The sequence below is a fragment of the Pipistrellus hanaki genome (genome assembly GCF_964339955.1).
Source record: "Pipistrellus hanaki genome assembly, chromosome: 7".
Lineage (NCBI taxonomy): Eukaryota > Metazoa > Chordata > Mammalia > Chiroptera > Vespertilionidae > Pipistrellus > Pipistrellus hanaki.
In genome coordinates this window covers 5,799,531-5,826,075 of record NC_140509.1, presented here as the reverse complement: position 1 = coordinate 5,826,075, position 26,545 = coordinate 5,799,531, and the positions used below count along the sequence as shown (strand labels likewise).

The window sequence follows — 26,545 nt, the reverse complement described above, 5'->3', positions numbered from 1 at the left end:
ACTGTGAGAGGGTACAGGCCGGGCTGAGGGACTCCCCCACCTCCAGTGCACAAATCTCACACGCTGGGCCTCTAGTTTAAAATCTACACTAATAAAAGAGTAACATGCTAATTAACCATACCTTCATGGCGCCCACCAGCCAATCAGGAGTATGCAAATGAAACCAACAAAAATGATAGGTTAATTTGCATATGCAGGTGCAAAGGGCTGGGGGCAGGGCAGGACACAGGCATTCGGCACCACCCCAGCTGCTCAGGACCTCTGGACAATGTGGGAAGGTGGGAAGGTGGTTCCAGCCAGAGTAAGGGCAGTGCCGGCAGCCAGGGGAAGGAAGGCCCATTTTTGCACGAATCTTTGTTTATCCGGCCTCTAATAAATAAATAAAAACTGTAAAGTGCCATGTGATTTATGCCACAGAAAATATTTCAATTAAATTCAGGTAATAGCCAAAGCCGGTTTGGCTCAGTGGTAGAGCGTCGGTCTGCGGACTGAAAGGTCCCAGGTTCGATTCCGTTCAAGGGCATGTACATTGGTTGTGGGCACATCCCCAATAGGCAAGAGGCAGCTGGTCAATGTTTCTCTCTCATCGACGTTTCTAGTTCTCTATCTCTCTCCCTTCCTCTCTGTAAAAAATCAACAAAATATATTTTTAAAAAATAAAAATAAAAATAAAAATAAATTCAGGTAATATTTGAGGAAAAGGCCTGAAGGTTTTAGAGTAGGAAAATAACAAGATCATACCTGTATTTTAGCAAGTTTGACTTAGCTTTTTCTATCAAGTTAAAAAGTAAAGACTTCAATGAGGAATTCAATTAATTGTTTTCTAAAACAGTTGACATTTGGGGACAGACAGGAGCAACTGATGTGAGATTCCCTCAATGAGGAACTGGGGGTAGGCTCAGCAGTGTTTTCACAAGCCCTCCAGCTAATTCTGAAGCAGGTTTACATCTAAGAATCCCTGCTCTAAGAATTGTGGTCCGAACTTGACAAAGGACAGAATGAGCGGAGTCAAAATGTAGAACTCAAAACGAGCAGACTGATGATACCAAAAGGAGAAAGAACTGTGCCTGGGGAGAGATAAAGAATTTAGTTGTACGTATGTGAGGTTCCAGGCACTTCTAGGACATCCCTGTGGAGCTATATGCAGTAGATAGTTTTAAATGAGTAGGGGGGGAAGTCAGGATTGAAAATAGGGACTATAGCTCTAGCCGGTTTGGCTCACTGGATAGAGCATTGGCCTGGGGACTGAAAGGTCCTGGGTTCGATTCCATTCGAGGTCATGTACTTTGGTTGTGGGCACATCCCCAGTGGGGGGTGTGCAGGAGGCAGCTGATCAATGTTTCTCTCTCATCGATGTTTCTAACTCTTTTTTCTTAAATATATTTTATTGATTTTTTTACAGAAAGTAAGGGAGAGAGCTAGAAACATCGATGAGAGTCATCGATCAGCTGCCTCTTGCACGCCCCGTACTGGGGATGTGCCCACAAACAAGGTACATGCCCTTAACCGGAATCGAACCCAGGACCCTTCAGTCCGCAGGCTGATGCTCTATCCACTGAGCCAAACCGGTTTTGGCTGTTTCTAACTCTTTATCCCTTCCCCTTCCTCTCTGTAAAAAAATCAATAAAAATATATTTTTTTTAATGAAAATAGGGCCAAGACCGGTTTGGCTTAGTGGATAGAGCGTCGGCCTGCGGACTGAAAGGTCCCGGGTTCGATTCCGGTCAAGGGCATGTACATTGGTTGGGGGCACAACCCCGGTGGGGGGTGTGCAGGAGGCAGCTGGTCGATGATTCTCCCTCATCGATGTTTCTAGGTCTCTATCCCTCTCCCTTCCTCTCTGTAAAAAATCAATAAAAAAAGATATTTAAAAGAAAATAGGGAATATGGCAGAAGTGTGGAAATAGATAAAATAATCAAGAGCACAGGCTTATATAAATCTTCTGAAAGTTTGGCAAATGCAAAAAGAACTTTAAAAATGTTTGTAGGGTTTGACCCCAATAATTCTATTTCTAGATTTAATCTGCATAAACAGTATTGTTCACAAAAATAAGGACATTTAACATAGCATCAGTTCTAGTTGAGAAAAACTGGAAGCAGACTAAATGAGTTCCCCCTAGATAGTGGAATTGATGAATAAATCATGATACAACAATTTCCTAGAACATAAGAGCCATTAAAAATTATGTACACATAATTTTTGAATAGGAAAACGAATGGGAAAATATTCACAAGAAAACATTACATTTCTATATCCTATAGAAATATAATCCCATTGTAAAACCCATATTTTTGTGTATCAGCATTCACATGGATACACAAAAATATATATGTAACACTGGAAGAAAATGGATGAAAATGTAAATAGTGGCTATCTCTGGACAGCATCATTACAAGCTGCTTTCATGTTTTCTTCTATTTTTTACATTGTCAACAATGTGAGCACAATCATTTTTAAAATTAAAAAATTGTGACCAAGGTGATGAGAATACATAGTTTCATTTACAGGATAAAAGGGAAAGCAGCTGAGGAAGAAGAAAAGACTCTTCCCTTTGGAGTCACACAGGCTCAGGATGAACCCGCTGGCAGGAGTCGCTGCCACTGCGGAGTCCAGGGTGAGGACTGTGAAAAGGCCACTGGCCTGCACAGTCAGGAAGTCACCGCAGGTGTTTAAAAAAGAGCTTGGCCAGGACCGGTTTGGCTCAGTGGATGGAGCATCAGCTTGCGGACTGAAGGGTCCCAGGTTCGATTCTGGTCAAGGGCATGTACCTTGGTTGCAGGCACATCCCCAGTAGGGGTTGTGCAGGAGGCAGCTGACCGATGTTTCTCTCTCATTGATGTTTTTAGCTCTCTATCCCTCTCCCTTCCTCCCTGTAAAAAATCAATAAAATATATATTTTTAAAAAATAGAGCTTGTAACTACACCTTTCTCTGCTCTGTTCATCTCTCCTCCTTCCCAATTCCCTTACTCTTCTGCATTTAGAGAAGGCAGCACATTTGGTGACTGGGAGTCCAGGCTTTTCATCCTTGCCCCACCACTCATAAGTTGTGTCATCCTGAGCAAATTCCGTATCTCTGTTTCCTCATTTGTAAAATGGGGAGTGATACCAGTACCCGCCTTCTAGGGTTGTCACAAGAGTTCAAAGGATTAATATTACAGGTATTTAGGACAGTGCCTGACATAAAAAGCACTCAATAAATGTTGGCAGGGATTATATCATTCATCCCTTTTAAAAGTGTTCCGGTTTCCTTCTTCCTAGACTATGAATGCCTAGCAGGATCTAGCACATCCACAGGCAATGTTGAGAGATCCACTTAAGACAATCCACTCAGACAAAAGCTCTTAAGCCACCAATTTTCATACCGAGGTCCCCAAACCACAAAACGTCCCAGCAAAGATTTCCTGGAGTCTTCATTATCTTTCCTAAAACCACAAGGCACCCAACGGAAATGTGCCTCTCCACTCTCTGGCTCCATTTCTGTTTCTGCTTCCTCCCTACTTCTCTCCAGGGCCTGCCAGAGAATGGCACACAGTGGGGCTTACAAAGTACTGCTGAACCAGAGGATGAACCTCCTCCTCCTCTATTCCCCTGGCAGACATGGATAAGATGGATCAAACAGAGCAAATCCAAAGCCCAGCTTTTTATCCAAACACAGGTTTCTGGGCGCATCCTCCCTGAGGCCTGTTTCCTCAGCTCTAAACAAAGGATACAAATATCTGCAGCTACCTTACCAGGCCGCCGTGGGGATCAAATCAAACAAAATGCTACACTAGCGCTCACTGAAAAGACTAGAATGTCATACTGATGGCAGGCATTATCATTCTGATATAGTATATCTGATATAACAGAGAATCAAAGAAAGAGGGGATAATGTAATCTTAAGAAGCAATAAGTTGACTTGAAAGCTGCTCAAGAATAGTTTATGATATGTGGAGGCAAATAAAATCACATGGGATTTTGTTGTTTTATTGTGATTTCTGGTTCTTCACTTATCTCAGAATCAGATGTAGCCTGAAAATGAGTCTCTCCAATTAGTGTTCCTGTTACCCTTCAAGTAGCCTCAATTCCTCCACTGCCCTGCCCTGAAGGCAACCCTGAAAACCAAACAGGTCATTTTATGCATTCTTCGGGACTGCGCGGTACATCCCACTCTAAAAATGCGCACAGTGAAAGACTTCAGTTACCCCATCTCTTTCTCCATAACTAGGAGAAAGAGATGGGGTAACTGAAGGAAGCAGAGAACCACTCACTTGGCTGGGGGCAGGGACAGCATCTTGTGCACAGTGGAGCTCATTCGGTCTCTGCTCAGACTGAAGGCATCCTTGGTCAAAGACACCGCTTCCTTGGTGAGGTCCATGGTGGCATGCAGAGCCTCCTTGGTGGCATCCTTGGTGGTATGAATAGCACTTGACAATTCTCCCTCAATGTTCTTCAAGGGTGCAAGCTCACCCTGTCCATTCATAGTGGTGTCCCTAACACCTGGGGGCTTCGGGGCAGCTGGTGAGCTGGATGCCTGGGCTCTGCTCAGTCTCTTGGCCTGTAGGGAATCGAATGCCTCATGGCCCTTCCCTGCCAACTGCTGTTCAAGAGAAGCTGAGTGCTGCATGTCTCCATCACTATGGAGAGGCAGTGACCTATCCTGGGCTGCATCCAGGTTTTCAATGCCACTGTCCTCCGGAAACTTCCCAGGGCTTGCTGGGCCCTGGTCTGAGGAGGCATCAGACTTCAGCTCCCGATCCTCTGAAGGAGACAGCTCCGAGTCTATGAGGCTGGTGGTATCTAAACCCACAGAGTCAGCTTCGGCAGCACCAGGGGCAGGATGCATGAGCAGGGCCACCTCAGCGCTGGGGAAGAGGACCCCAATGCAAGCTGTCTGGTCCTGCAGGGCAGACCCAGTCATGGCCTCTGTATCCTTAATCAGCTGCTCCTGAAGACCTTGGAGCACCTCCTGCAGGCGGAGCAGCGCCAGGTACTGGTAGTGGTCGAGCCTCACTCGAACATGCTCAGGGGAGTGCACAAGCATGTGAACCTCTGCCGTGTCCTGCAGGTCGGTCAGAGGCTCTTTGATGTCCACATCACCACCGCCTTCTCTCATCTCCGTGACTTCGGTAAGGCCAGACAGGCTTTTCAAATCATGTTCAGTCTTTGATCTAAGATGGGACACAGTGTCAGGGGCCAGGGCCCCAGACTGGACAGGACTGCCAAAACTGGCCGATGGTTTTAGCGTCCCTTCTGCTGCCAAAAGGAGCTTCTGTGCCTGGGCTTGCTGCCAGCGCAGGGGTAGGCAGGCCCAAATGGACAAGGGGAAGGGGGCCACAAAATTCAAGGCACGGCCTTTGAAGTTCTCGGTTCCCTCAAAGTCCAAGGAGATCTGGGGGAAGTGGATGGACCAGAGATCCTGGGAGGCCTTAGGCCTCTGGGGAGGGAGGGTGTTAGCATGAGGGAGGCTGGAATCCATCTGGAAGGCATGCTGCACAAAAAGCATATGCAGGAGACTGAAGCCACCTGGGACCTTGGGGAACTGAACATAATTGGAATGAAAGAACTCAGCAGCAGCAAAGCCCTGGAAGAGTCTGTGGAGGTCTGCACAGCTGCAGTGTGGGGGATGGCGCGTATTGGTGGCAGTCATGGCCGATGCAGAGAAGACTAGGGCCTGAGGCCGATGCAGGCCAGCCTGCTCTCTCTTCTCCAGCGGGAAGCTTACCTTCAGAGAGAAAAGGAAACCCAATTCAGAATGGCCATCTGAATATCTGCATGCCCCACCATTAACTCACAAGGAAAGACCACTGGGGCTGTGCAACTGTTTTCCTTATCTGTCAAGAGGACAGAGCAGAACCCTGGATCATAACAGGCGAAATGCAGCCGTGGCTGTCAACAGGGAACAAGAATCCCACTCTCTCCCTACCTTCAACCGGAAGGCATCCAGTCGGATATCCACGTGCTCATCGTTCTGGCTGGCATCTTCCAGTTTGTAGATAGCTTTGAACTGCTCCAAGCTGCGGTACAAATCCAGGCAGAAGAGGTTTCCCCAGAGCAAGCTGACAGGATCCACAGTAAATGTCAGATCATTTAACTCAATGTAGAGATTGGGACAGGGAACTGGAAAGCAGAGAAGAGAATTGCTGTGTACAAAGTAGCAGCTAGATTCCTACTTACCAGCTAGTACTCATTCGACTATCAAGAGAGCAAAGGTACATATTTATACAGGGCAGAGTCTTTAACAAAGGTTGCTAAACTAACTCCAATACCCTAAACTCTAACAATAAGTGAGAATGTAAGTATAGTCCCAAGTCTGACAAAGGGGAAGATCATGCCTGGACAGGGAGAAATATATATAGTCCCAAGTCTGACAAAGGGGAAGATCATGCCTGAACCTCGATGCTTACCTGGAAGCTCCTGATTATCTGGGAAATAATACTCTGTGAATTCGATGTGGATGGCAGAGACCTGCGCGGGAAGGTTGTGAAGTTTCCGACTGCAGGAAAGGAGTGCAGATGGCTTCTTACTGGGCTGTTTAGCTGTAGAAACCTAAGTTATCACAAACTGCTGTTAGCATCTGTGCTGCACCCGGAACAGAATTTCCTCCACTTCCTCTATCCTTCTAGCCTGTCCCAGGGAGCGTAGTGCTTCTCCACGTGTTCTCCACGGGTCCCAGGCATTCTCACACATGCCTAACACTATCCACAAGTTCATGTTTTCCATGGAAGGTTTGGAAGGTTTGTAGTAAGCTATTCACAGGAAACTGATGGAATCCCAAGTATAGATCTCAACAGACATGCTCAGAAGGAAACGTAGAAGTTAGGGAAACAGACCCCAAATTCCGCAACTTTGTTCACACTGTTGCCTTCCAAAGAACTGTCCCAACCCTTTCCAATCACCCTTCCCCGTGCCCGGGACTCCTCACCTGGTGGATGTCCAAGTCATCCACCCGTATTACCAGGCAGCTAGAGCGCAAGCGATTCCACGCTGGAGGCCGAAGGGCAGCCTTTTTCCCCTGAGAGGGCTTTCTCTCAAGGGAGTTCTTTCGAGTACTGGAGAGAGAATCTAAATAAAAATTAAAAGGTGGGAAAGACACTCAGACATTCAACTCTCATGATTAATAGAATTAGGAAGTAAGAAATTTTAATCAGGATTATAAAGTGATGACCCTAAGATCATTAATGCCATTTGTAGGAAAGACAACCTAACACTATCTACCGTGTTTCCCCGAAAATAAGACATCCTCCGAAAATAAGACCTAGCGCATGGCAAGATAAGACATCCCCTGAAAATAAGACCTAGCGCAACTTTGGGAGAAAATATTAATATAAGACACTGTCTTATTTTCGGGGAAACAGGGTAGCTTCTGGATGGAACTCAAAAATTATCTTCTCTCGCCGAAACCGGTTTGGCTCAGTGGATAGAGCGTTGGCCTGGGGACTGAAAGGTTCCAGGTTCGATTCCGGTCAAGGGCATGTACCTTGGTTGCGGGCACATCCCCAGTAGGGGGTGTGCAAGAGGCAGCTGATTGATGATTCTCTCTCATCGGATGTTTCTAACTCTCTATCCCTCTCTCTTCCTCTCTGTAAAAAATCAATAAAATATATATTTTTTTTTAGAAAAATTATCTTCTCCCTAATACCACGCAACAGTGACTGAATAGAGGTGATGACACCCTCTCACAACATTGCAGCCATCCCTGGGGACAAACAGGACTGGGTAAAGAAAAAGGTCCCTAATGACTCTCATGGGATAAGGTTGGGATAACCAGCTAGTCCAGTGCTTTGTCTCACTGGATATTCAAAGGGAAATAGCCAGAGGCTAAGCAACAGGAGTACTCCAGCTCCTTGTAACCCACCTGCTTTTTTCTGGAAGGGAGAGTCTACCCCCAGGTGCCAGGGAGTTTTCAGACCCATCTCCTCATGCCACTTCTCCATTTTACTCTGAAATTCCATCACCAATTTCTGGGCCCACTGGTCTCTGGTCTCCATGGCCTCACAGTGCCGTACCCAGTGTCTGCAGCTGTCGCCTGTGCAACAAAAAAGCAAAAATATTTTAGTCCAAAATCATGATCCAATGTCCAATTTTTCCTTTCCACTGGTATGGTCATAGTTCAGAATCTGATCCCTCAGGCCTAATTCAGAATTTTCTGGGATATGTAAAAATCAACAAGAGCACTCAAGTTCTGGATTCCACATGTGACCATCCCTCAGCTTCCCAAAGGCCAGCTTCTGGAGGCCGCCATCTCTGACTACAGACTACTGAAGAGGCTCTAAACAGTGAAGTAAGGGGCAGAGGAAAGAATCAAAAGCAACATCTCAGGCATTGCCTTCCCTCCCTAGTCCCTCTCATCCCTGATAAAGAATCATCCATAATGGACCCCGAAAATTTCCAGAAGGTGTCATCTGGAAGAGGGCTATTCCAATATCTCAGGTGCTGCAAGCCCTCGCACCGTCCTGCGGAGCAGTCAGCGATGAACCCAGAGATCTGCGCTCAATACCTGGGCCATGCTAGAACGGCCCCATTCAGAATTCCCATACCTGCCCAGTGGAAGGGGTAATAGTCAAATGCCATCTTGCGGAAGGTAAGCTGCATGGCACCATCCATGAGTCTGTTTGCAGAGACACCTATAAAACAAAAAGAAAGGTGATTAGCAACAGGAGGAACGAAGACACCTAAGCACCTCTTGAAGCATTAAAAGTTCTCTTCAGGACCTGATACACAGTGCACCTCAAGACCATGGCATCAGGTGATTTTCAAGACTAAGTCCCTCCTTTTTCAAGGTGCAATAGCCAGTGGAAATGCTCTAAAACAGGGGTCCTCAAACTTTTTAAAGTGGGGGCCAGATCACGGTCCCTCAGAGAGCTGGAGGGCCGGACTCTATGAACTACTAATTCCTACTGTAACACCTCGGCTGCGCTCACTGCCCAAAAAACCTGGCGGGCCGGATCAGACTCCTCTGCGGGCCGCATGTGGCCTGCGGGCCGTAGTTTGAAGACCCCTGCTCTAAAAGATAAAAAAAAAAACAAAAAAAAACTATATCCACTGTCTCTATAAATGACTGTCAAGTTTCCAGAAAGGCAAAAGAGACTGAAAAACTCAGGATTTAGGAGTTCAATCCCAGGTCTCCCATAGAACATGATACCAACCTAGATTGATTGATTGATTCCTCCAAACCTAACAATACTTGTATTACTGTCCCTCAGCACAACACCTGGTGAGGCATAAGGCAGATTCCTCCTCAAAAACAGGACCCGTGTTATTTCCTCTCATACCCTGGCCTCAGAGTGAAAGCTGTGTATTAGACAATCTTTAAGTACTGCGCATTCAAAATACCATGGAATACTAAAAATACTACACTATCAAGAACACTGCAAAATAAACATACAGAATATTGTGGGTAAATTGGACTTTTATTTTTTTTTAATAGATTTTTATTGATATTTTACAGAGAGGAAGGGAGAGAGAGATAGAGAGCTAGAAACGTTGATGAGAGAGAAACATCGACCAGCTGCCTCTTGCACACCCCCTACCGGGGATGTGCCTGCAACCAAGGTACATGCCCTTGACTGGAATCGAACCCGGGACCTTTCAGTCCGCAGACCGACGCTCTACCACTGAGCTGAACCGGTTTCGGCAGGTAAATTGGACTTTTAGCAATAAGTCAATTACAGTATCAATTTCTGGTCAAGATGGTGGAGTAGAAAATGCAGTACTTGCCTCCTCCCATAACCACATCAAAATTACAACTAAACTACAGAACTATCATCATTCAGAACCACCTGAAAACTAGCTGAGTAGAAGTCCTACAACAAGTGATTTAAAGAAGCTACATTGAGACTGGTAGGAGAAGCAGAGACATGGAACAGGCTGGTCTCACACCCACATGTGGTGATTAAAATCAGGAGGGATATCTTGGCTGTGAAGGTCCTCCCTGAAGAGCAAGAGGACCCAGCCGCACACCAGACCCGTTCCCCTCCCCACCCCCAGCCCAGGATTCCAGTGCCAGGAAGAAAAGTCCCCATAACTTCTAGCTATAAAAACCAGCAGGCATTGTGGCTGAGTGACACAGAGTCCCAGACAGTTCCTCTTAAAGGGCCTGTACATAGACTTACTCTGACTCATTCGCTCTGAGCTCCAGCACTGGGATAGCAGCTCAAAAGATACCATGGACATACAACCGAAACCAGTTTGGCTCAGCGGTAGAGCGTCAGTCTGCGGACTGAAAGGTCCCGGGTTCGATTCCGGTCAAGGGCATGTACATTGGTTGCAGGCACAACCCCGGTGGGGGGTGTACAAGAGGCAGCTGGTCGATGTTTCTCTCTCATCGACGTTTCTAGCTCTCTATCTCTCTCCCTTCTTCTCTGTAAAAAAATCAATAAAATATATTAAAAAAAAAAAAAAATACCATGGACATACAGGGAGAAACTGAACTGTCTGGCATCAGGGGGAGAGCTGGGGGGTTTCTCCCAGACAGAAATGCTGGCACAGGCATGGCTCTTTTGATGAGCTCTCCCCACAGAGCCAACAGGCCAACACCATAACTGAGTCTCCATCAATCTGGCTCACTGTTAGCCCTGAGTTGGTGATTCCTTGAGACCCAGCCCCACCAAACTTGTGGACCCATCCAAGCTGTTTCCAGTGGCTTTTTCATATGAATGGGCTATCTTGGCTCACTCTTCACTTTCCTAAAATCTCTCAAACAAGCAGCATCTGGCCTCAGCATGCCCCATACTTCTCGCTAAGAGGCTCCAGGCCTAGTACAAAGCAGCAGCTGGCTTTGGTTCCAGGCGTGGCCTCTCCCGGGGATCTCCAAGCCCAGCACAAATAGCACCCACCTGCAAATAGTTTTGTAGCTCAAGCCTCATGGCCCAGGGCAGAATACAGACAGTGACTGATCTCGACCTGCACCTTTGGGAAGACCCCAGAGCCAGCACACCTATTTGAGAGCTTCAGACTACTTTCAAGCACCAACCCAACCACCTCCACAGTAACACTCTCAGCAGGCACCAGAGACCCACTGAAGTTTTATAGGTATCTCTGCAAGACACACTCTGTGGAATGGGCCCCTACATAGCTGATCCTCCATGGTGGGTTGTGGTTGCAGTCAGCCAAGCCTTGCAGCTGATCAGCCTGGGGGTAAATCCCTCCCACTGATGTGCCAACAGCAGTCAAGGCTCAACTACCATAGGAGGGTATACACAGCCCATGGGGGTGGGTGGGAGGGACACACCTGAAGTGCCCAGCTTGGGTGATCAGGGAAGCTGTGTCAGTGGACTCTACAGGATACCTATTTCATTAGGCCACTCTACCAAGCCCAGAAGACATAGCAGCTCTATGTAATAGATAGAAATAAACACAGGGAGGCTTCTGAAATGCAGAGACAAAGAAACATGTCCAAAATGAAAGAACAGAACAAAAATCCAGACAAAGAACAAAATAAAGACAAGCAACTACTAAATGAGTTCAAAATACTTATCTCTTCAACTCAACTCTAAGAACTGTAAGAGGAGGGATTATTCTACATATATGTACTGCCTGCCCTATCCTGGTCTGCACATCCACCCTGTCCCTTACTACAATGAAGGGAAATACCATGAGATACTCTAGGTATAAAATGGCATACCTACAACTAGGAGGGTCCTTTCCCTCCAATATAGACTTCACAAGTTTTGATTAATCAACATCCTACCAAAAGAAACACCTGTACCAGTTTTTTCATTTCTCAATCTTTTTTTCATAATTACTCTAATTATGTTTTCCAATTGTACCCTCTATGAAATTTTAATACCTCAGGTATACTGTATATCAGACATATACTGCTAATGTACTGTATGTCTATCTGTGCTTTAAACATAAGAAGAATAAATATAAAGCTTATGTTCATTCAATGCAAGGTTAAGAAAAACTAAATTTTCTTTAACTTCATATTTGCTGAGTAATTTTTAATGCAATTTATTAAGTTATATAAATTATAATTTATCAAATTACATATGCAAATTTAAAAATTCTATAAATATGTAACAGTAATATCATCAAATGTTTAGTTATTCAAAAAGCAAAAATAATGTACACAGATAATAATTTAATAAAAAAAAGCAAAAATAGCTCAAATTTTTAAATTAATTTAATTAAAAATATATTAAGTAAACTTAAGTTTTAACCTTTGCTTGACATGAAAAATAATATTTAGCCCTAACCGGTTTGACTCAGTGGATAGAGCATCAGCCTGCAGATTCAAGGGTCCCAGGTTCGATTCTGTTCAAGGGTCATGTACCTTGGTTGTAGGCACATCCCCAGTAAGAGGTATGCAGGAGGCAGCTGACTGATGTTTCTCTCTCACTGATGTTTCTAACTCTTTCTCCCTCTCCCTTCCTCTCTGTAAAAATTTAATAAAAATATATTTTAACAAAAAAAAATTTAACTAGCTACTAGATATTCATTCAGATTTTGTCAATATTTTTTCCAACACTTCACTAAATGATGGGTTGAAAAGTCCTCTAATTACAGACATCTATTCACCAGTTTGTAGTGCTGATCTTCCATACATTTTGTGTACCTTTCATGAATTCAACATCAATGCTATTCATGTAATAGCTAAGCAAATCCAACAAGAAATTAAATACTAAGGAATAAAATTTTGTTAGACAGGGTGAATCTTGGAGGACCGAAAACCATTATTATATGTAAAATTTTTTTCACCCCTCCACACACCAAAGAACCAATTTTTTAAAATATACTTTATTGATTTTTTTACAGAGAGGAAGGGAGAGGAAGAGAGAGTTAGAAACATTGATGAGAGAGAAACATCCATCAGCTGCCTCCTGCATACCCCTTACTGGGGATGTGCCCGCAACCAAGGTACCTGCCCTTGACCGGAATCGAACCTGGGACCCTTGAGTCCACAGGCCAATGCTCTATCCACTGAGCCAAAACAGTTAGGACCAAAGAATAAATTTTCAATGTCCAGAATAGGCAAATATTAATACAGAAAGTAGATAGGTGGTTGCGTAGGGCTGTGAAATGGAGAGTGCCAGTTAATGAACTTAGGATTTCTTTTAGGGGAGACAAAATGCTCTAAAACTGATTATAATCATGATTGCACAACCCCATAAATACACTAAAAAACAATGAGTTGTATATTCTAAATGGGTGAATTATATTATATGTAAATTATAACTCAATAAAGCTGTTTTTTTAAAAAGAGTCAATTTTCACCTGCATGGGGGAAATATCCCAATTCAAATGTACGAGCTAGGCTACTGAAAGGAGAGGGTTTATAGCCATGCTTTCTCTGTTGGAGTTATTTGGAGTTAAAAAAAAACAACAAAAACTATAAAGACTGAGCATATAAAAACAGGGCTTACAAATAAAAACAAATATAATTACCAATTACTAGCATACTTAATTATAAACACATAATTATGTATGACATAAATGATAATATACATAAATAAATTACTAACGATGCCCTAGCCCAAGCATGTCAAACTTGGGGCTGGCATGCTTGGCTAGCCGGTTTGCTCAGTGGATAGTGTCAGCCTGTGGACTAAAGGAATCCAGGTTCGATTCTGGTCAAGGGAGCTGGGTTGCAGGATTGATCCCCAGAAGGGGGTGTGCAGGAGGCAGCCAAACAATGATTCCCTCTCGTCATTGATGTTTCTCTCTCTCTCTCCCTCTCCCTTCCTCTCTGTAATCAATAAAAATATCTATTTTTTTTAAATAAATAAAAGTAAATGACTAATAATGATTCTCCAATGAACTGGTGGGAAAGAATTGCCTAGCTTAAGAGAGACCAAGTTTTGGACTCATAGGCCTTATCTTCGGGAAAATAGTTCAAGAGAGTCAGGTGATACTCTTCCCTTATCAACCACCAACCTCCTCATTGAAGCCTTTGAAGTGAGAGATGCTCCATTTGATTTCTTTTATTGAGATACTAGTGACCCGGTGCACAAAATTCATGCATGGGGTTGGGGTGGGGGGGGGTTGTCCCTCAGCCCAGCCTGCAGCCTCTCCAATTTGGGACCCCTTGAGAAATGTTCGACTGCCCATTTACAGAGATCAGGCCATGGGGGTGTGGCTAGCTTGGGTGAGGGGCTGAGGGCTGTTTTTAGGCTGGCCACAACCCCTTCAGAGTGCGGGTCCTCGCTGGGGTGTCTGGCCAGCCTGGGTGAAGGGCTGATGGCTGTTTGCAGGCTGGCCAAGCCCTCCAGTGGGGACCCTCACCCCATGGGGGTGTGACCAGCCTGGGTGAGGGGCTCATGGCTTTTGTCCGGCTGGCTACACCTCCTTTAGGGTGAGGTTCCCCACTGGGGTGCCTGGCCAGCCTGGGTGAGGGGCTGATGGCTGTTTGCAGGCTGGCCACACCCCCTGGAGTCCCAAGCTCCCAGCCCCTCCTTTTTTTCTTTCTGTTTTTTCAGCACCTCCTTGAATGGAGGCCAGGGCCAGCTGGAAGCAGGTATCTGGGATTTATTTATCTTCTATAATTGAAACTTTGTAGCCTTGAGGGGAGGCTAGGGCCGGCCAGGGTGTGGTGGGTAATTTGGCTTCCTCCATCACCCAGGCAACCCAAGCTTCCTGCTCACTCCAGCTCTGTAGCCACCACCATCTTTGTTGAGTTAATTTACATACTTGCTCCTGATTGGCTGGTGGGTATAAGAGAGTAATAGTCAATGTTTCTCTTTTATTAGTGTAGATAATTGACATATAACATTATATTAATTTCAGTTGTATAACATAATGATTTATATGTTTATACTAGAAGCCCGATGCACGAAGATTCGTACCAGAATGGGCCTTCCTTTCCCTGGCTGCTGACACCACTTTCATCACTTTTGCTCTGGCTGGAGCCACCTTTCCACCTTCCTACGCAGCTCAGAGCCCAGAGCGGTAGGGGCGGGCCAGAATGCCTGCGTCGTCGTCGCCATGGCAATGACTCAAGCATCCTGACCTGCCCCTGGCAACGTGGCTGGCTTCATATGCAAATTAACCACAATCTTTGTTGCATACTAACTCCTGATTGGCTGTGGGCATTGCAAAAGTACGATCAATTAGCATGTTTGTTTGATTCAAGTGAGGTCTGGGGAGAGCCCTGGCACCTGTATTTTATCAGGTATTACAGGCTGAAGAGCACTGCTTACACAGACAGAAAGAGCAACCACAGCAAAGCTGCGGCTCAAAGAATGCCTGTGATAGGGAAAGTCAACCACAGTACTCCGCAGAGAGCCTTCCTTCCCAAACGTGCCCAGGCGCAGGCCTCACAGGGTACCTGGCTCTCGGGACTGGCTATCATCACAAATGTGCAGGTCCAGGCGGGAGATGAGCAGATGGTAGGAGGACTCTTTCACATCAAAGCTCTCAAAGTACTGGCTGAGCCGGCTGCTGCTGCTGCTGCTGCTGCCCTGGCTGCCACCAAATGCCTGGGCCCAGGACTGCTGGGCACTGGGAGCAGGTGGGGTGATCTACATGCGATAGAGAGAAAAACAAGATGTCCAAACCCTGAGAGACTCGGCTGCAGACTTTTTAAAGCTTTAGTCCAGCCTGAAGAAAAGCACAATTCAGCAGATGCCCCTTCCCTCTCTTAACTGTTCACCTGGTAATGCAGGTCTGGTCTGTCTCACCAAAATTGCCCAAATTCCCAAAAGCCTAATTATAATTAGTCTAGTAACAAGTCAGAGTACTATTCTAAAGTCTGAATTGCTCCCCAAGCTTTCACTCCCCAGGAATGAGCTGACTGATGCTAAAACACCTCCTAAGAAATCTTCCCTAAACACCCTCTTTTGCCCCAATAAATGCCTGTCTGTGCTCTCATAGCACAGTGTTTCTCTGTTACACCACTCATATCACAGTACAATAACTTGCTGGTGTCCATATTTCAAAACAGTGAGAGCTCCAAGGAAGGAACAAGAGGCTTTAGTCTACTTTTCCTCTCCGTTGGTGAGCCCTGCGCACCTAACACACCAGAGGTAAGAACAGAACAAATTAATAAATCAGAGCCAAGGCGAAGCCTATGCACACCCAGAAGTAAATGACAAATCTCCCAAATAAGCCAAATGCAGTCTAGATTCCACCTATGTGGTATGAACAGGTAGGGCCTACCATTTCCCCAGCCCCACCAAGGGGATGTTTTGCCTCTAACCTGTCCAGGTTCAGGGGCCAGGCTCTTTCTCTGCTGGGCTGACTTCTCCATGGCCTCACTCAGGGACTCTGCATACTTCATCATTGCCTTGAGCTGCGAGTCAGTTAGCACCCAGAGCAGGTCATCCAACAGGAACATCAGCTTGGAGGCCACGACATTGCAATCTTTGGTCTGAAGGGGCCATACAGAACACAGATTCAACACCTTGCATCATTCCAAATCCTAAAGTGACTATCGCCCAATCAATTTCAGAGATGGCTTTTCTTAATCAATAAAGAAATAAAAACTTAAAAAAAGATGGCTTTTCAATTCCAAAGACGTGCAAGTATCAAGCACTTTGGAGAATCAATTTCTTAAAAGTACTAAAGCAACAACAAGACAACTGCAAGGTACCTATGTCAGTGTCCCTAGAAATGGGTAAAAATTGTGGTTTTCAAAATTAAGATGACAGGGAGATGGAAATGTTCTCTTATTAGTGGACAAGAGACCTGGTACAAAAAAATTCATGCACTGGAAGGGGGTTCCCTCAGCCTGGCCTGCCCCCTCTCACAGTCCAGGAGCCTTTAGGGGCAGGAGGCGACCCGGCGATCAGGGGAAGGTGATGCCCCATCACACCTCTGCTGCTGCCACTGCAGGGAGCGCAAGCCTCGGCTGGCCCTGGGTACCTGAGCCTCAGGCAGCCCTGGTCAGCCGCCATCCGAGACCTGCCTGCATCTCAGTACAGCCCTGGGAAGCTGGAGGGCTGAGGGGACTGGGGGACTCTGGAAGGCAGACACATGGAGTGGCTGGACCCACCTGGGGGTGGGCCTGGCCGTGTCACGCACCTGCCGCCCTGGTGGGGCTAGGGCCTGGGTGCTGCCATCTTGTGGCTATGGGCACTGCCATCTTTAAGGCTGTGGCAGTCAATTAGCACATTCCCTCCTTATTGGCTGTGGGTGCTGCCATCTTTTGTGAGGCATGACAGTCAATTAGCATATTCCCTCTTTATTAGATATGACACTGTGGCAGCACTGAATTGTAGGCCCTGCCCTTTCTACTGTCATTCCAGAGGCCAATTAACATCAAGAAAAGAGGGTAGCCCAGCCAATGTAGCTCAGTGGTTGAGCTTCTACCAATGATTCAGAAAATCATGGTTTGATTCCTGGTCAGGGCACACGCCCATGTGCAGGCTAGATCCCCAGTGGGCAGCTGATCAATGATTCTCATCATTGATGTTTTTATCTCTCTCTCTCCTTCTCCTTTCCTCTCTGAAATCATTAAAAATATATTTTTTAAAAAGAAGGAAAAAAAGAAAGAAAAATGGTATACCAACTCCCGGGTTTTCTAGGAGAATAAAAGATGGCAGTTTTCGTGAGGACAGAGAACAGACTCACTCTTCTTTTGAGGGCTATTTGGATCCTGCCTTGGTTGGTAATAAGCCTCAGTGGGGTGGTGACCAGGTCCTGATCACCATTGTCGGTAGCATCTGCCTCAATCCGAAGGGTTTGCCAAGTTATTTCCTTAAATGTTAAAACCTGGAAGGAGAGAGTAAAATCCCTTAATTCTGTGGATGAAATTAACCAAAAGACAGGAAGTGCAAGGGAGAGACTCCCACCATTCTCAGTTGGGATGCTACCAATAGAAGGCAGTGGATCAGAGATCCATAATTGAGGGAAAAAATATAGCAATAACACTGGACAGGGATTCCTGCATTCCCAGGAATAGGGTATCATTTGAGGAAACTCCCAAAGCAGGAATACTATCCTTTGAGAACCAGTCCTACTGTAAATCTCCCCATTCTCTCCTCTTGCAATGCTAGAGCTGTCACCTCTCCTCGGCGGGGGTCAGTGATGCGGGTGAGACGCAGGTCACTCTGCTGCCAGCTGGGGTTCACACTATAGCCCTGGAGCTGCCACAATTCAAAAGAAGCGTGGAAGGCCTTCGAGTGAATCTTGATGGTGATGGAATTGACGACGATGAACATCCCCTCCACCACCTTCTCAGCAAAGCCATACTCACTACAACAAACGAGGCAGACCAATGTCAGAACCCGGTGAAACCATACACACACTGGGTGACATCAGGCAAGACTGTTAACAATGCCCACCTTTGGGTGCTAGAACTATGGATAATTTTTTGCTTTATTTCTTTCTTCCCATTTCTACTTTCTTATACATTTTACATTTCTAATAAAATTTTATGATGATACAGTACTCTTTTGGATGATATTTTTTTTTAAAATGAAATAAAATGGGGGAACAGGTGAAGGCATATGCTGGGGGTAAGGGAGGCTGGGGGGAGCTCAAGGGGGAAAAAGGAGACATATGTACTACTATTTGTAATACTTCAAACAATAAAAAAACGAAATAGAGTTTATTTAGAAACAATCTCCTTTCTCTTACAAAGAATAAATTGAAAAATCTTTTTATAATCCAGAAAATACCTGAAATAAGGATTTGAGTGTTTTCTGTAAGGGGAGGCATAACTATATAAAAGGAACACTAAGTTTCTATAAAACCTTCAAAGACATAGTATACTCCTCAAAGGTAGTGGAAAGAGGAAATACAGCTAGGTGAGTGAGAGGCATAATACTTGGAAATCTAATCATGAATAGTCCCACCTTGTTCTAGCCGGTGTTCTCAGTGGTTAGAGCATCAGTTTGCACACCAAAGGGTTTTGGGTTCAATTCTTGGTCAAGGGCATGTACCTGGGTTGCAGGTTTGCTCCCTGTCCTTTATTAGTGCACAGTCAGTGTGGCGCTCTCACATCGATGTTTCTCTCTCTCTTTCTCTCTTTTTCTCTACCTCTCAAAGAAAAAATATCTTCAGATGATGATTAAAAAAAGAAAAACAGCCGAAACCGGTTTGGCTCAGTGGATAGAGCATCGGTCTGCAGACTGAAAGGTCCCAGGTTCGATTCCAGGCAAGGGCATATACCTTGGTTGCAGGCATATCTCCAGTAGGGGGTGTGCAAGAGGCAGCTGATGGATGACTTTCTCTCATCAATGTTTCTAACTCTCTATCTCTCTCCTTTCCTCTCTGTAAAAAAAATCAATAAAATATATTAAAAAAAAAAAAAAAAGAAGAACAGCCCAACCTTTACCCTATCAAATATATCCCAAAGACCATAGCTGTACTTCCACAGTGAGAGGCCAGAAATGGCAAGAAGAGGAATGAATTATAAACTAAAGCAAATGAACATATGCAGTTGACCCTTGAACAAAACTGGGGTTAGGGAGACTGACTCTCCTATGCAGTCGAAATCCATGTTTAACTTTCAATTCTCCCCAAAACTTTACTAAGAACCTACTGTTGACTGGAAACCTTACCAGTAACATGAACAGTTTGATTAACACATTTTGTATATTATATGTATTATATACAGTATTCTTACAATACAGTAAGCTAAAGAAAAGAAAATATCATTAAGAAAATCATAGGAAGAGAAAACTCATTTACAGAACCATACATATTTATTGAAAAAAATCCGGTCCTGGCTGGGTGGCTCAGTTAGAGTGTTGTCCTGTACACCAAAAAAGATTGTGGATTCGATTCCTGGTCAGGATACATACCTAGGTTGGGGGTTTTATTGCTGGTCGGGGCATATTAAGAAGCCAGATGTCTTTCTCTCTCTCCCTTTTTCTCTCTCTTGAAATTCAATAAATTCAATCCTCGGATGAGGATTAAAAAATAATAATAAATAATAAGTAAAATAGGGAAAACTAACATATGGCATTAAAAACCAAAATAAGCGTTATCTTTAGGGGTGGGTATGCTAGAAAGGACAATTATAGCACCTTTATTCATATTTTCCAAAGTTTGAAAGTTACCAAAATTTCCTTCAATAGGTAAATGGATAAACTGTGGTACACCCAGACAATGAAATACAGTTCAGCGTTAAAAAGAAATGAGCAAGAGAGACATAAAAAGATATACAGGAACAGTAAATGCATATTACTAACTGAAATAAGCCAATCTAAAAAAAAATAGGACCATACTATATGATTTCAACTATATGATATTCTGAAAAAGAAAAAACTAGAGCCCAACCAGTATGGCTCAATGATTGAGCATCGACCTATAATCCAGGAGGTCACGGTTCAATTCCTGGTCAGGGCACATGCCCAGGCTTGATCCCCAGTGTGGGGCATGAAGAAGGCAGCCAATCAATGATTCTCTCTCATCACTGATGTTTTTATCTCTCCTCCTCTCTTTCTCTCTGAAATCAATAAAAAATAGATTTTAAAAGAAAAAAATAACAAAAGGAAAAACTAGAAAGTGAAAGGACCAGTGATTGCCAGGGGTTGAGGTTGAGGTAAAGGCTGAATAAGTAGGGTACAGAGGATTTTTAGAGCAGTGAAAATACACAGTATGATACTATAATGATTAATAAAAGTCATTATATATTTGTTCAAAAACATAAAATAGCTGAAACCGGTTTGGCTCAGTGGATAGCGCATCGGCCTGGGGACTGAAAGGTCCCAGGTTCGATTCCGGTCAAGGGCATGTACATTGGTTGTGGGCATATCCCCGGTAGGGGGTGTGCAAGAGGCAGCTGGTCGATGTTTCTCTCTCATCAATGTTTCTAACTCTCTCTCCCTCTCCCTTCCTCTCTGTAAAAAAATCAATAAAATATATTTTAAAATAATAATAATAATTGTTGTGGTTAGATCTTGGGTACATAGGGTTTCATTACATTATTCTCTCTACTTTAGTGTATGTTTGAATTTTCCATAATTTAAATTTTTTATTCTTTAATTAAAAAATGATCTGGACCAGTAATATTTCCAACTAACCTCTGTCCTGAAGCCAGAGCAATGGGAGACTGTCCATTGGGAGGCCGCGGCTCCTCACATGTCTTCATCTCCACCTCCACCTTATCCAGACACTGAAATAAAAGCCACAGAGAGCTAAGCATGTGCACAGAAACCCACATCGCACAGACTGGTCTTACTCATCCCTGCTCAGCGCCTAGCTGAATGCTACGCTCACAGTGGGCAGACAATATCTGTTGAATGAATGAAGGAACAAACTGAAATACCAAGAGAGGTCTCATCTTTTCCCTTTCACTTCCATTAACAGAAGAACTCCATAACAAGCATGGGATTAGCTCACAGCAGAAAACATAAATCCAAGTTACAGAGATATTACCAGCTTTCAGTATTCCAGTCCTTGGGATAAAGATATGCACCAGTCAGTTCCTAAAGAGCTATCATTTGATAGTCACCCAATAGTCAGCATTAACTAAACTTCCAATTTTTCCTGTTAAGATTCTAAGGGAAAATAGGAAAATCTAAGTACCTGTGCAGCAAAACCTGTTATGAAAAACTACAAAACAAAACCAACTCAGGGCTCCTGGGTCTTGTCTCAGCTCTAATTCCTATACTGCCCAGCAGTCCCAGCACTAGTCCAAACAATACTCTGTCTCAGAGCGAAGCTCACAGCCAGATAAAGCACCCACGGCTCCCAAAAGGAACAACCTATTAGGACTCCTCCCTATCTTCTCTCAGATCTCTTAAAACTACCCAAGTTAAAACCAAAATGGCAGCATAGGTAAACATCTGAACTTGCTATCGTGCATAACCACTTCAAAACTACAACTAAAAGACAAAACGGGTATCATCCAGAACCACAGGAAGGCTGGCTCAGTGGAAATTATACAACTAGAAAGGAAGAGAAAAGCACACTGAAACTCGGAAGAGGGTCAGAGGTGCAGAAGTGAAGTGCAGAAGTATGGAGGCGTGTGCGCAGAAAGGGATGTCTGTCAACTGAGTATGCTGTTGTCTTTTTCAATCAGGAGGGAGATACAAGCTCCCGACTGCTCTAAACTCCAGTTCCGGGTGAGACTATGAGGGCCCAGATTCATACGGGGAATAACTGGACTGTCTGACATTAGGTAGAACTCGACGGCGGCTTTCTCTCAGAGGTGCTTGCAGCGATCATTGTTCCTGCACGCTGCCGCAGGACACAGAGACACAGGACCTCTACTAGGCAGGGCTGATAGTCAGCCATTGCTGGTGATTCCCTGAGACCCTGCTCCACCCAATTTACAACCCCACCCAAGCTGTGTGCAAAAGCTTTTGCATATGAATGGCCTGGCCCTTCACAATCTGAAGCCTAACATACTGCAGCTAGGTCAAAGAGGCCCAGACCCTCCAAAAGAAGACCCAAGGCTGACAGCAGCTTGCATTGCTTCACAGCTGCGCCTCATCTGGGCACCTCCAAAATCCAAACAAAGAAAAGGAATCTGCAGATCTCTCTGTAGCTCCTGCTGGGTGGCCTTAGGCAGAGGCTAAATCAGCACCTCTTTAGAGATCCAAGAGCCAGTGTATCCAGTGGTCAGAGAGAGACTATCCAGACTAGAACTCTTCAGATACATAAAAGACACACTCAGGGGACAGACTCAGTTAGTGCCAAAGCCCCACTGAAGCAAGTCTTGCCTCATAAGAGTGTCTCCAACACAGAAGTTCTCCCATCATAGACAAAACTGATCCTCACAGCCAATTGGCCTAGAGGTCAATTCCTCCCAGTGATACCAACAACAATCAAGACTTAACTACTATAAGACTGTGCATACAGCCCACAAAGGGGTGCCCCAAGTGTCCACCTCAAGTAATCAGGGAGGCTGAGCCATTGGGCCCTATAGGACACCTAGCACACAAAGCCACTCTATTAACAGGGAAGCAGCCAAAATTTGGAGACAAAAAAACAGGTCACAAATGAAAGAAATGACGGAAAGCAAACAACTGGATATAGAGTTCAAAACCACAGTTATGTTACTCAAGAATCTTCTAGAAAAACACCGATAAATTTAGTAGACCCTCAAGTATATGAAAAAGCACCTACTAGAAATTAAGCATACACTGACTAAAATAAAAAAATATCAATAATATACAGAGATGCGATCCAAGATGGCTGCTCGGGTAGGCAACTAGCCGCAGCCGCACACAACAATTTTAATAAAATACAACTAAAATATAAAATGGACATTACCCAGAACTACAGGAAAGTCGACTGACTGGAAATCCTACAACAAGAAGCAAGGAGAAAACCAGAAGGAAGCACGGAGAAGCTGTAAAAGCCTAAGGTACGGAGACACGCGGCGCGCGCGGAGAGGACGGAGCTGGAGAGGAGGGAGGCCGAGTGCCTGGCGGGCGTTCCCTAGCGGAAAGGAGATAAAACTCCGACTGTGCTGGGCCCCTGACTGCTCTGAACCCCCGTTCTGGGCCAGACCCCGGGGACTCAGGCTCAGCCATAGGGAGCTGGGCTGTAAGTCGGAACCCCGGGGTAGCGGAGAAAGGAGGTCCCGGAGGCGCGCACACTGCCCCCAGAGAAGGGACGGTCGGCTGTGCAGCGGGATTGCCCTGACGGGAAGAAGACTGGGGCTCCAGACTGCTGTGAACGCCACCTCCAACTCCACTCCCAACTGAACTGAACCCCAATACCGGGCTCATTGTGGGAGAGCATAGACTGTTTGGCAGCAGGCGAAAATCGAGGGCACCTTTCTCTCAGAGGCGCCGGCAGCGAGCACTGAAGGACCCGCATAGGGCGGGGCTGACGGAAGCCAAAGCTGCAGGCTCCACCCTGAAATCCCGTCCCATCTGTAACTGCGAAATGCGACAACAAAATAGATCACAAACGAAAGAAATGGAGGACAAAAAGCGTCTGGATATAGAGTTCAAATCTACGCTTATAAGGTTTTTCAAGAATTTCCTAGAAAAGATGGATAAGGCCTATGAGGATATGAAAAGAGACCATCAAGAAATGATAAGGGAACAACAAGAAATAAAGAATACATTGTCTGAAATAAAAAATATTCTACAGAGTCCTAAAAACAGAAGGGAAGATCGCAAGAATCAAGTCAAAGATTTGGAACATAAAGAGCCAGAAGACACTCCTCCACAGAAGCTAGAAGGCAAGAGAATCCAGAAAAATTGAAGATAATGTAAGAAACCTCTGGGACAACTTCAAGCGAACCAACATCAGAATTATGGGGGTTCCAGAAGATGAGAGAGAGCAAGATATCGAAAACATACTGAAAGAAATAGTGAAAGAAAACTTCCCGCACCTGGTGAAAGAATTTGACTTACAAGTCCAGGAAGTGCACAGAACTCCAAACAAAAGGAATCCAAAGAGGACCACACCGAGACACATCATTATTAAAATTCCAAGAGCAAAAGATAAAGAGAGAATATTAAAAGAAGCAAGAGCAAAGAAGGTAGTAACTTATAAAGGAGCACCTATACGATTGTCAGCTGACTTCTCAACAGAAACCATGCAGGCCAGAAGGGAATGGCAAGAAATATACAAGGTGATGAATAGCAAGAACCTACAGCCAAAAATAAGCTACCCAGCGAAGCTATCACTCAGAATCGAAGGCCAGATAAAGAGCTTCACTAATAAAAAAAAGCTAAAGGAGTTCATCACCACCAAACCAGAATTATATGAATTGCTGAAGGGGGTTCTTTCAGAAGAGAAAGTAAACAAAGATAAAAATTATGAACAACAAATACGTAATTACCAACAAGTGAATCTAAAAACCAAGGAAATTAAAAAAATCTGATGAACAATATTAACTGTTGAATATAATAGAATCAGAGGTATGGAAGGGGAGTGAACTGACGATTCTTGGGGAAAAGGGGAGAGGGGGGCGTGGGAAGAGACTGAACATAAACTGTGCACCTATGGATGAGGACAATGGGGAGAGGGGAAAGGGCAGAGGGTGGGGGTGGGAACCTGGTGGAGGAGAGCAATGGTGGAGGGGGGGGGGAAGGAACATTTGTAATAATATGAAAAATAAAAACTTATTAAAAAAAAAAATAATAATAATAATAATAATATACAGAGATGCAACAGTAGACTAGAGGAACCCAAGAATCAAGTCAAAGATTTGAAATTGAAAGAAGACAAAAAACATCCAACCAGAAAAGAAAAAATCAAAAAGAATTCAAAAATATGAAGATAATGTAAGAAGCCTCTGAGACAACTTTAAGTGTATCAACATCTGAATTATGGTGGTGCCAGAAGAAGAGAGAGAGCAAGATATTGACCTATTTGAAGAAATAATGACAGAAAACTTCCCCTACTTGGTCAAAGAAATAGACTTACAAGTCCAGGAAGTACAGAGAACTCCAAACTAAAGGAATCCAAAGAGGACCACACCAAGACACATCATAATTATTATGCCAAGGGCAAAAAATAAAGAGAGACTATTAAAAGCAGCAAGAGAAAAACAGTTAGTTACCTACAAGGGAGCACCCATACGACTGTCAGCTGATTTCTCAATAGAAATTATGCAGGCCAGAAGGAAGTGGCAAGAAATATTCAAAGTGATGAATGGCAAGAACCTACAGCCAAGATTATTCTACCCAGCAAAGCTATCATTTTGAATTGAAGGTCAGATAGAGCTTCACAGATAAGAAAAAGCTAAAGGAGTTCATCACCACCAAACCAGTATTATATGAAATGCTAAAAGGTATTCTTTTCTTTTTTTTTTTTAATATATATTTTATTGATTTTTTACAGAGAGGAAAGGAGTGGGAGAGAGAGTCAGAAACATCGATGAGAGAGAAACATCGACCAACTGCCTCTTTCACACCCCCTACCAGGATGTGCCTGCAACCAATGTACATGCCCTTGACCGGAATCGAACCTGGGACCTTTCAGTCCGCAGACCGATGCTCTACCACTGAGCCAAACCGGTTTTGGCTGAAAGGTATTCTTTAAGAAGAGGAGGAAGAATAAAAAGGTAAAGATAAAAGTTATGAACTACAAAGTGACAACAAATACCATATTTTCCGGTGTATAAGACGACTTTTGAAACGAAAAAAAGCCTGCTCAGATTGGCCAGAGTCAGAGAGCGGTCTATTAAAGAAAGAACTGGTGTTGCCTCGGAAGTGGGGGGTAGTCTTATACAAGCGAATATAGGCCTAAACGTATGTTTTAACTGTAAAATTAGGGGGGTCATCTTATACGCCAGAAAATACGGTACATATCTATCAAAAAGTGAACCTAAAAACCAAGTGACTAAAAAGTCTGATGAACAGAATAAAACTGGTGAATATAATAGGATCAGGGGATAGAAAGGGAATGGACTGACAATTTTTGGGGGGGAAGGGGTGTGGGAAGTATGAGAAGAGACTGGACAAAAATCATACATCTATGAATGAAGATAGTGTGTGTGGGGGGGGGGGGGAGGGTAAAAGGCAAAGGGTGGGGTGGGAACCAGTGTAGGGGAGCTATTGGGGGGAAGGAGAGAGAGAAACAACTGTAATAATCTGAACAATAAATATTAGAAAATTTTTAAAAATCTCTACCACAGACATCCCCTGGATTATTTGCAATCAAGACAAACCATTACCAAGCAAATTGGGTGCGTCTTCAACTTTGTCCACTGGATCTGCAAGAGAAAAGCAAAGATTCAGGACTGTGGAAGGCAGGCCTGCTGG

General features: G+C 44.4%; 1 protein-coding gene across 1 annotated transcript in view; it reads right to left on the bottom strand.

The window, feature by feature from the left end:
- BLTP3A (bridge-like lipid transfer protein family member 3A) overlaps positions 1-26,545 on the bottom strand; it is a 54,902-nt gene that overhangs the window by 9,710 nt on the left and 18,647 nt on the right. The window contains exons 3-14 of the mRNA XM_084889982.1: positions 26,458-26,496; positions 20,894-20,985; positions 17,927-18,116; positions 17,493-17,633; positions 16,120-16,290; positions 15,250-15,442; positions 8,522-8,608; positions 7,840-8,010; positions 6,907-7,046; positions 6,389-6,530; positions 5,908-6,101; positions 4,253-5,706 (exon numbers count right to left, since the gene is read on the bottom strand). Of these exons, the coding sequence (XP_084746108.1) occupies positions 4,253-5,706; positions 5,908-6,101; positions 6,389-6,530; positions 6,907-7,046; positions 7,840-8,010; positions 8,522-8,608; positions 15,250-15,442; positions 16,120-16,290; positions 17,493-17,633; positions 17,927-18,116; positions 20,894-20,985; positions 26,458-26,496 (3,014 nt within the window). The remainder of the gene's footprint in view (positions 1-4,252; positions 5,707-5,907; positions 6,102-6,388; positions 6,531-6,906; positions 7,047-7,839; positions 8,011-8,521; positions 8,609-15,249; positions 15,443-16,119; positions 16,291-17,492; positions 17,634-17,926; positions 18,117-20,893; positions 20,986-26,457; positions 26,497-26,545) is intronic.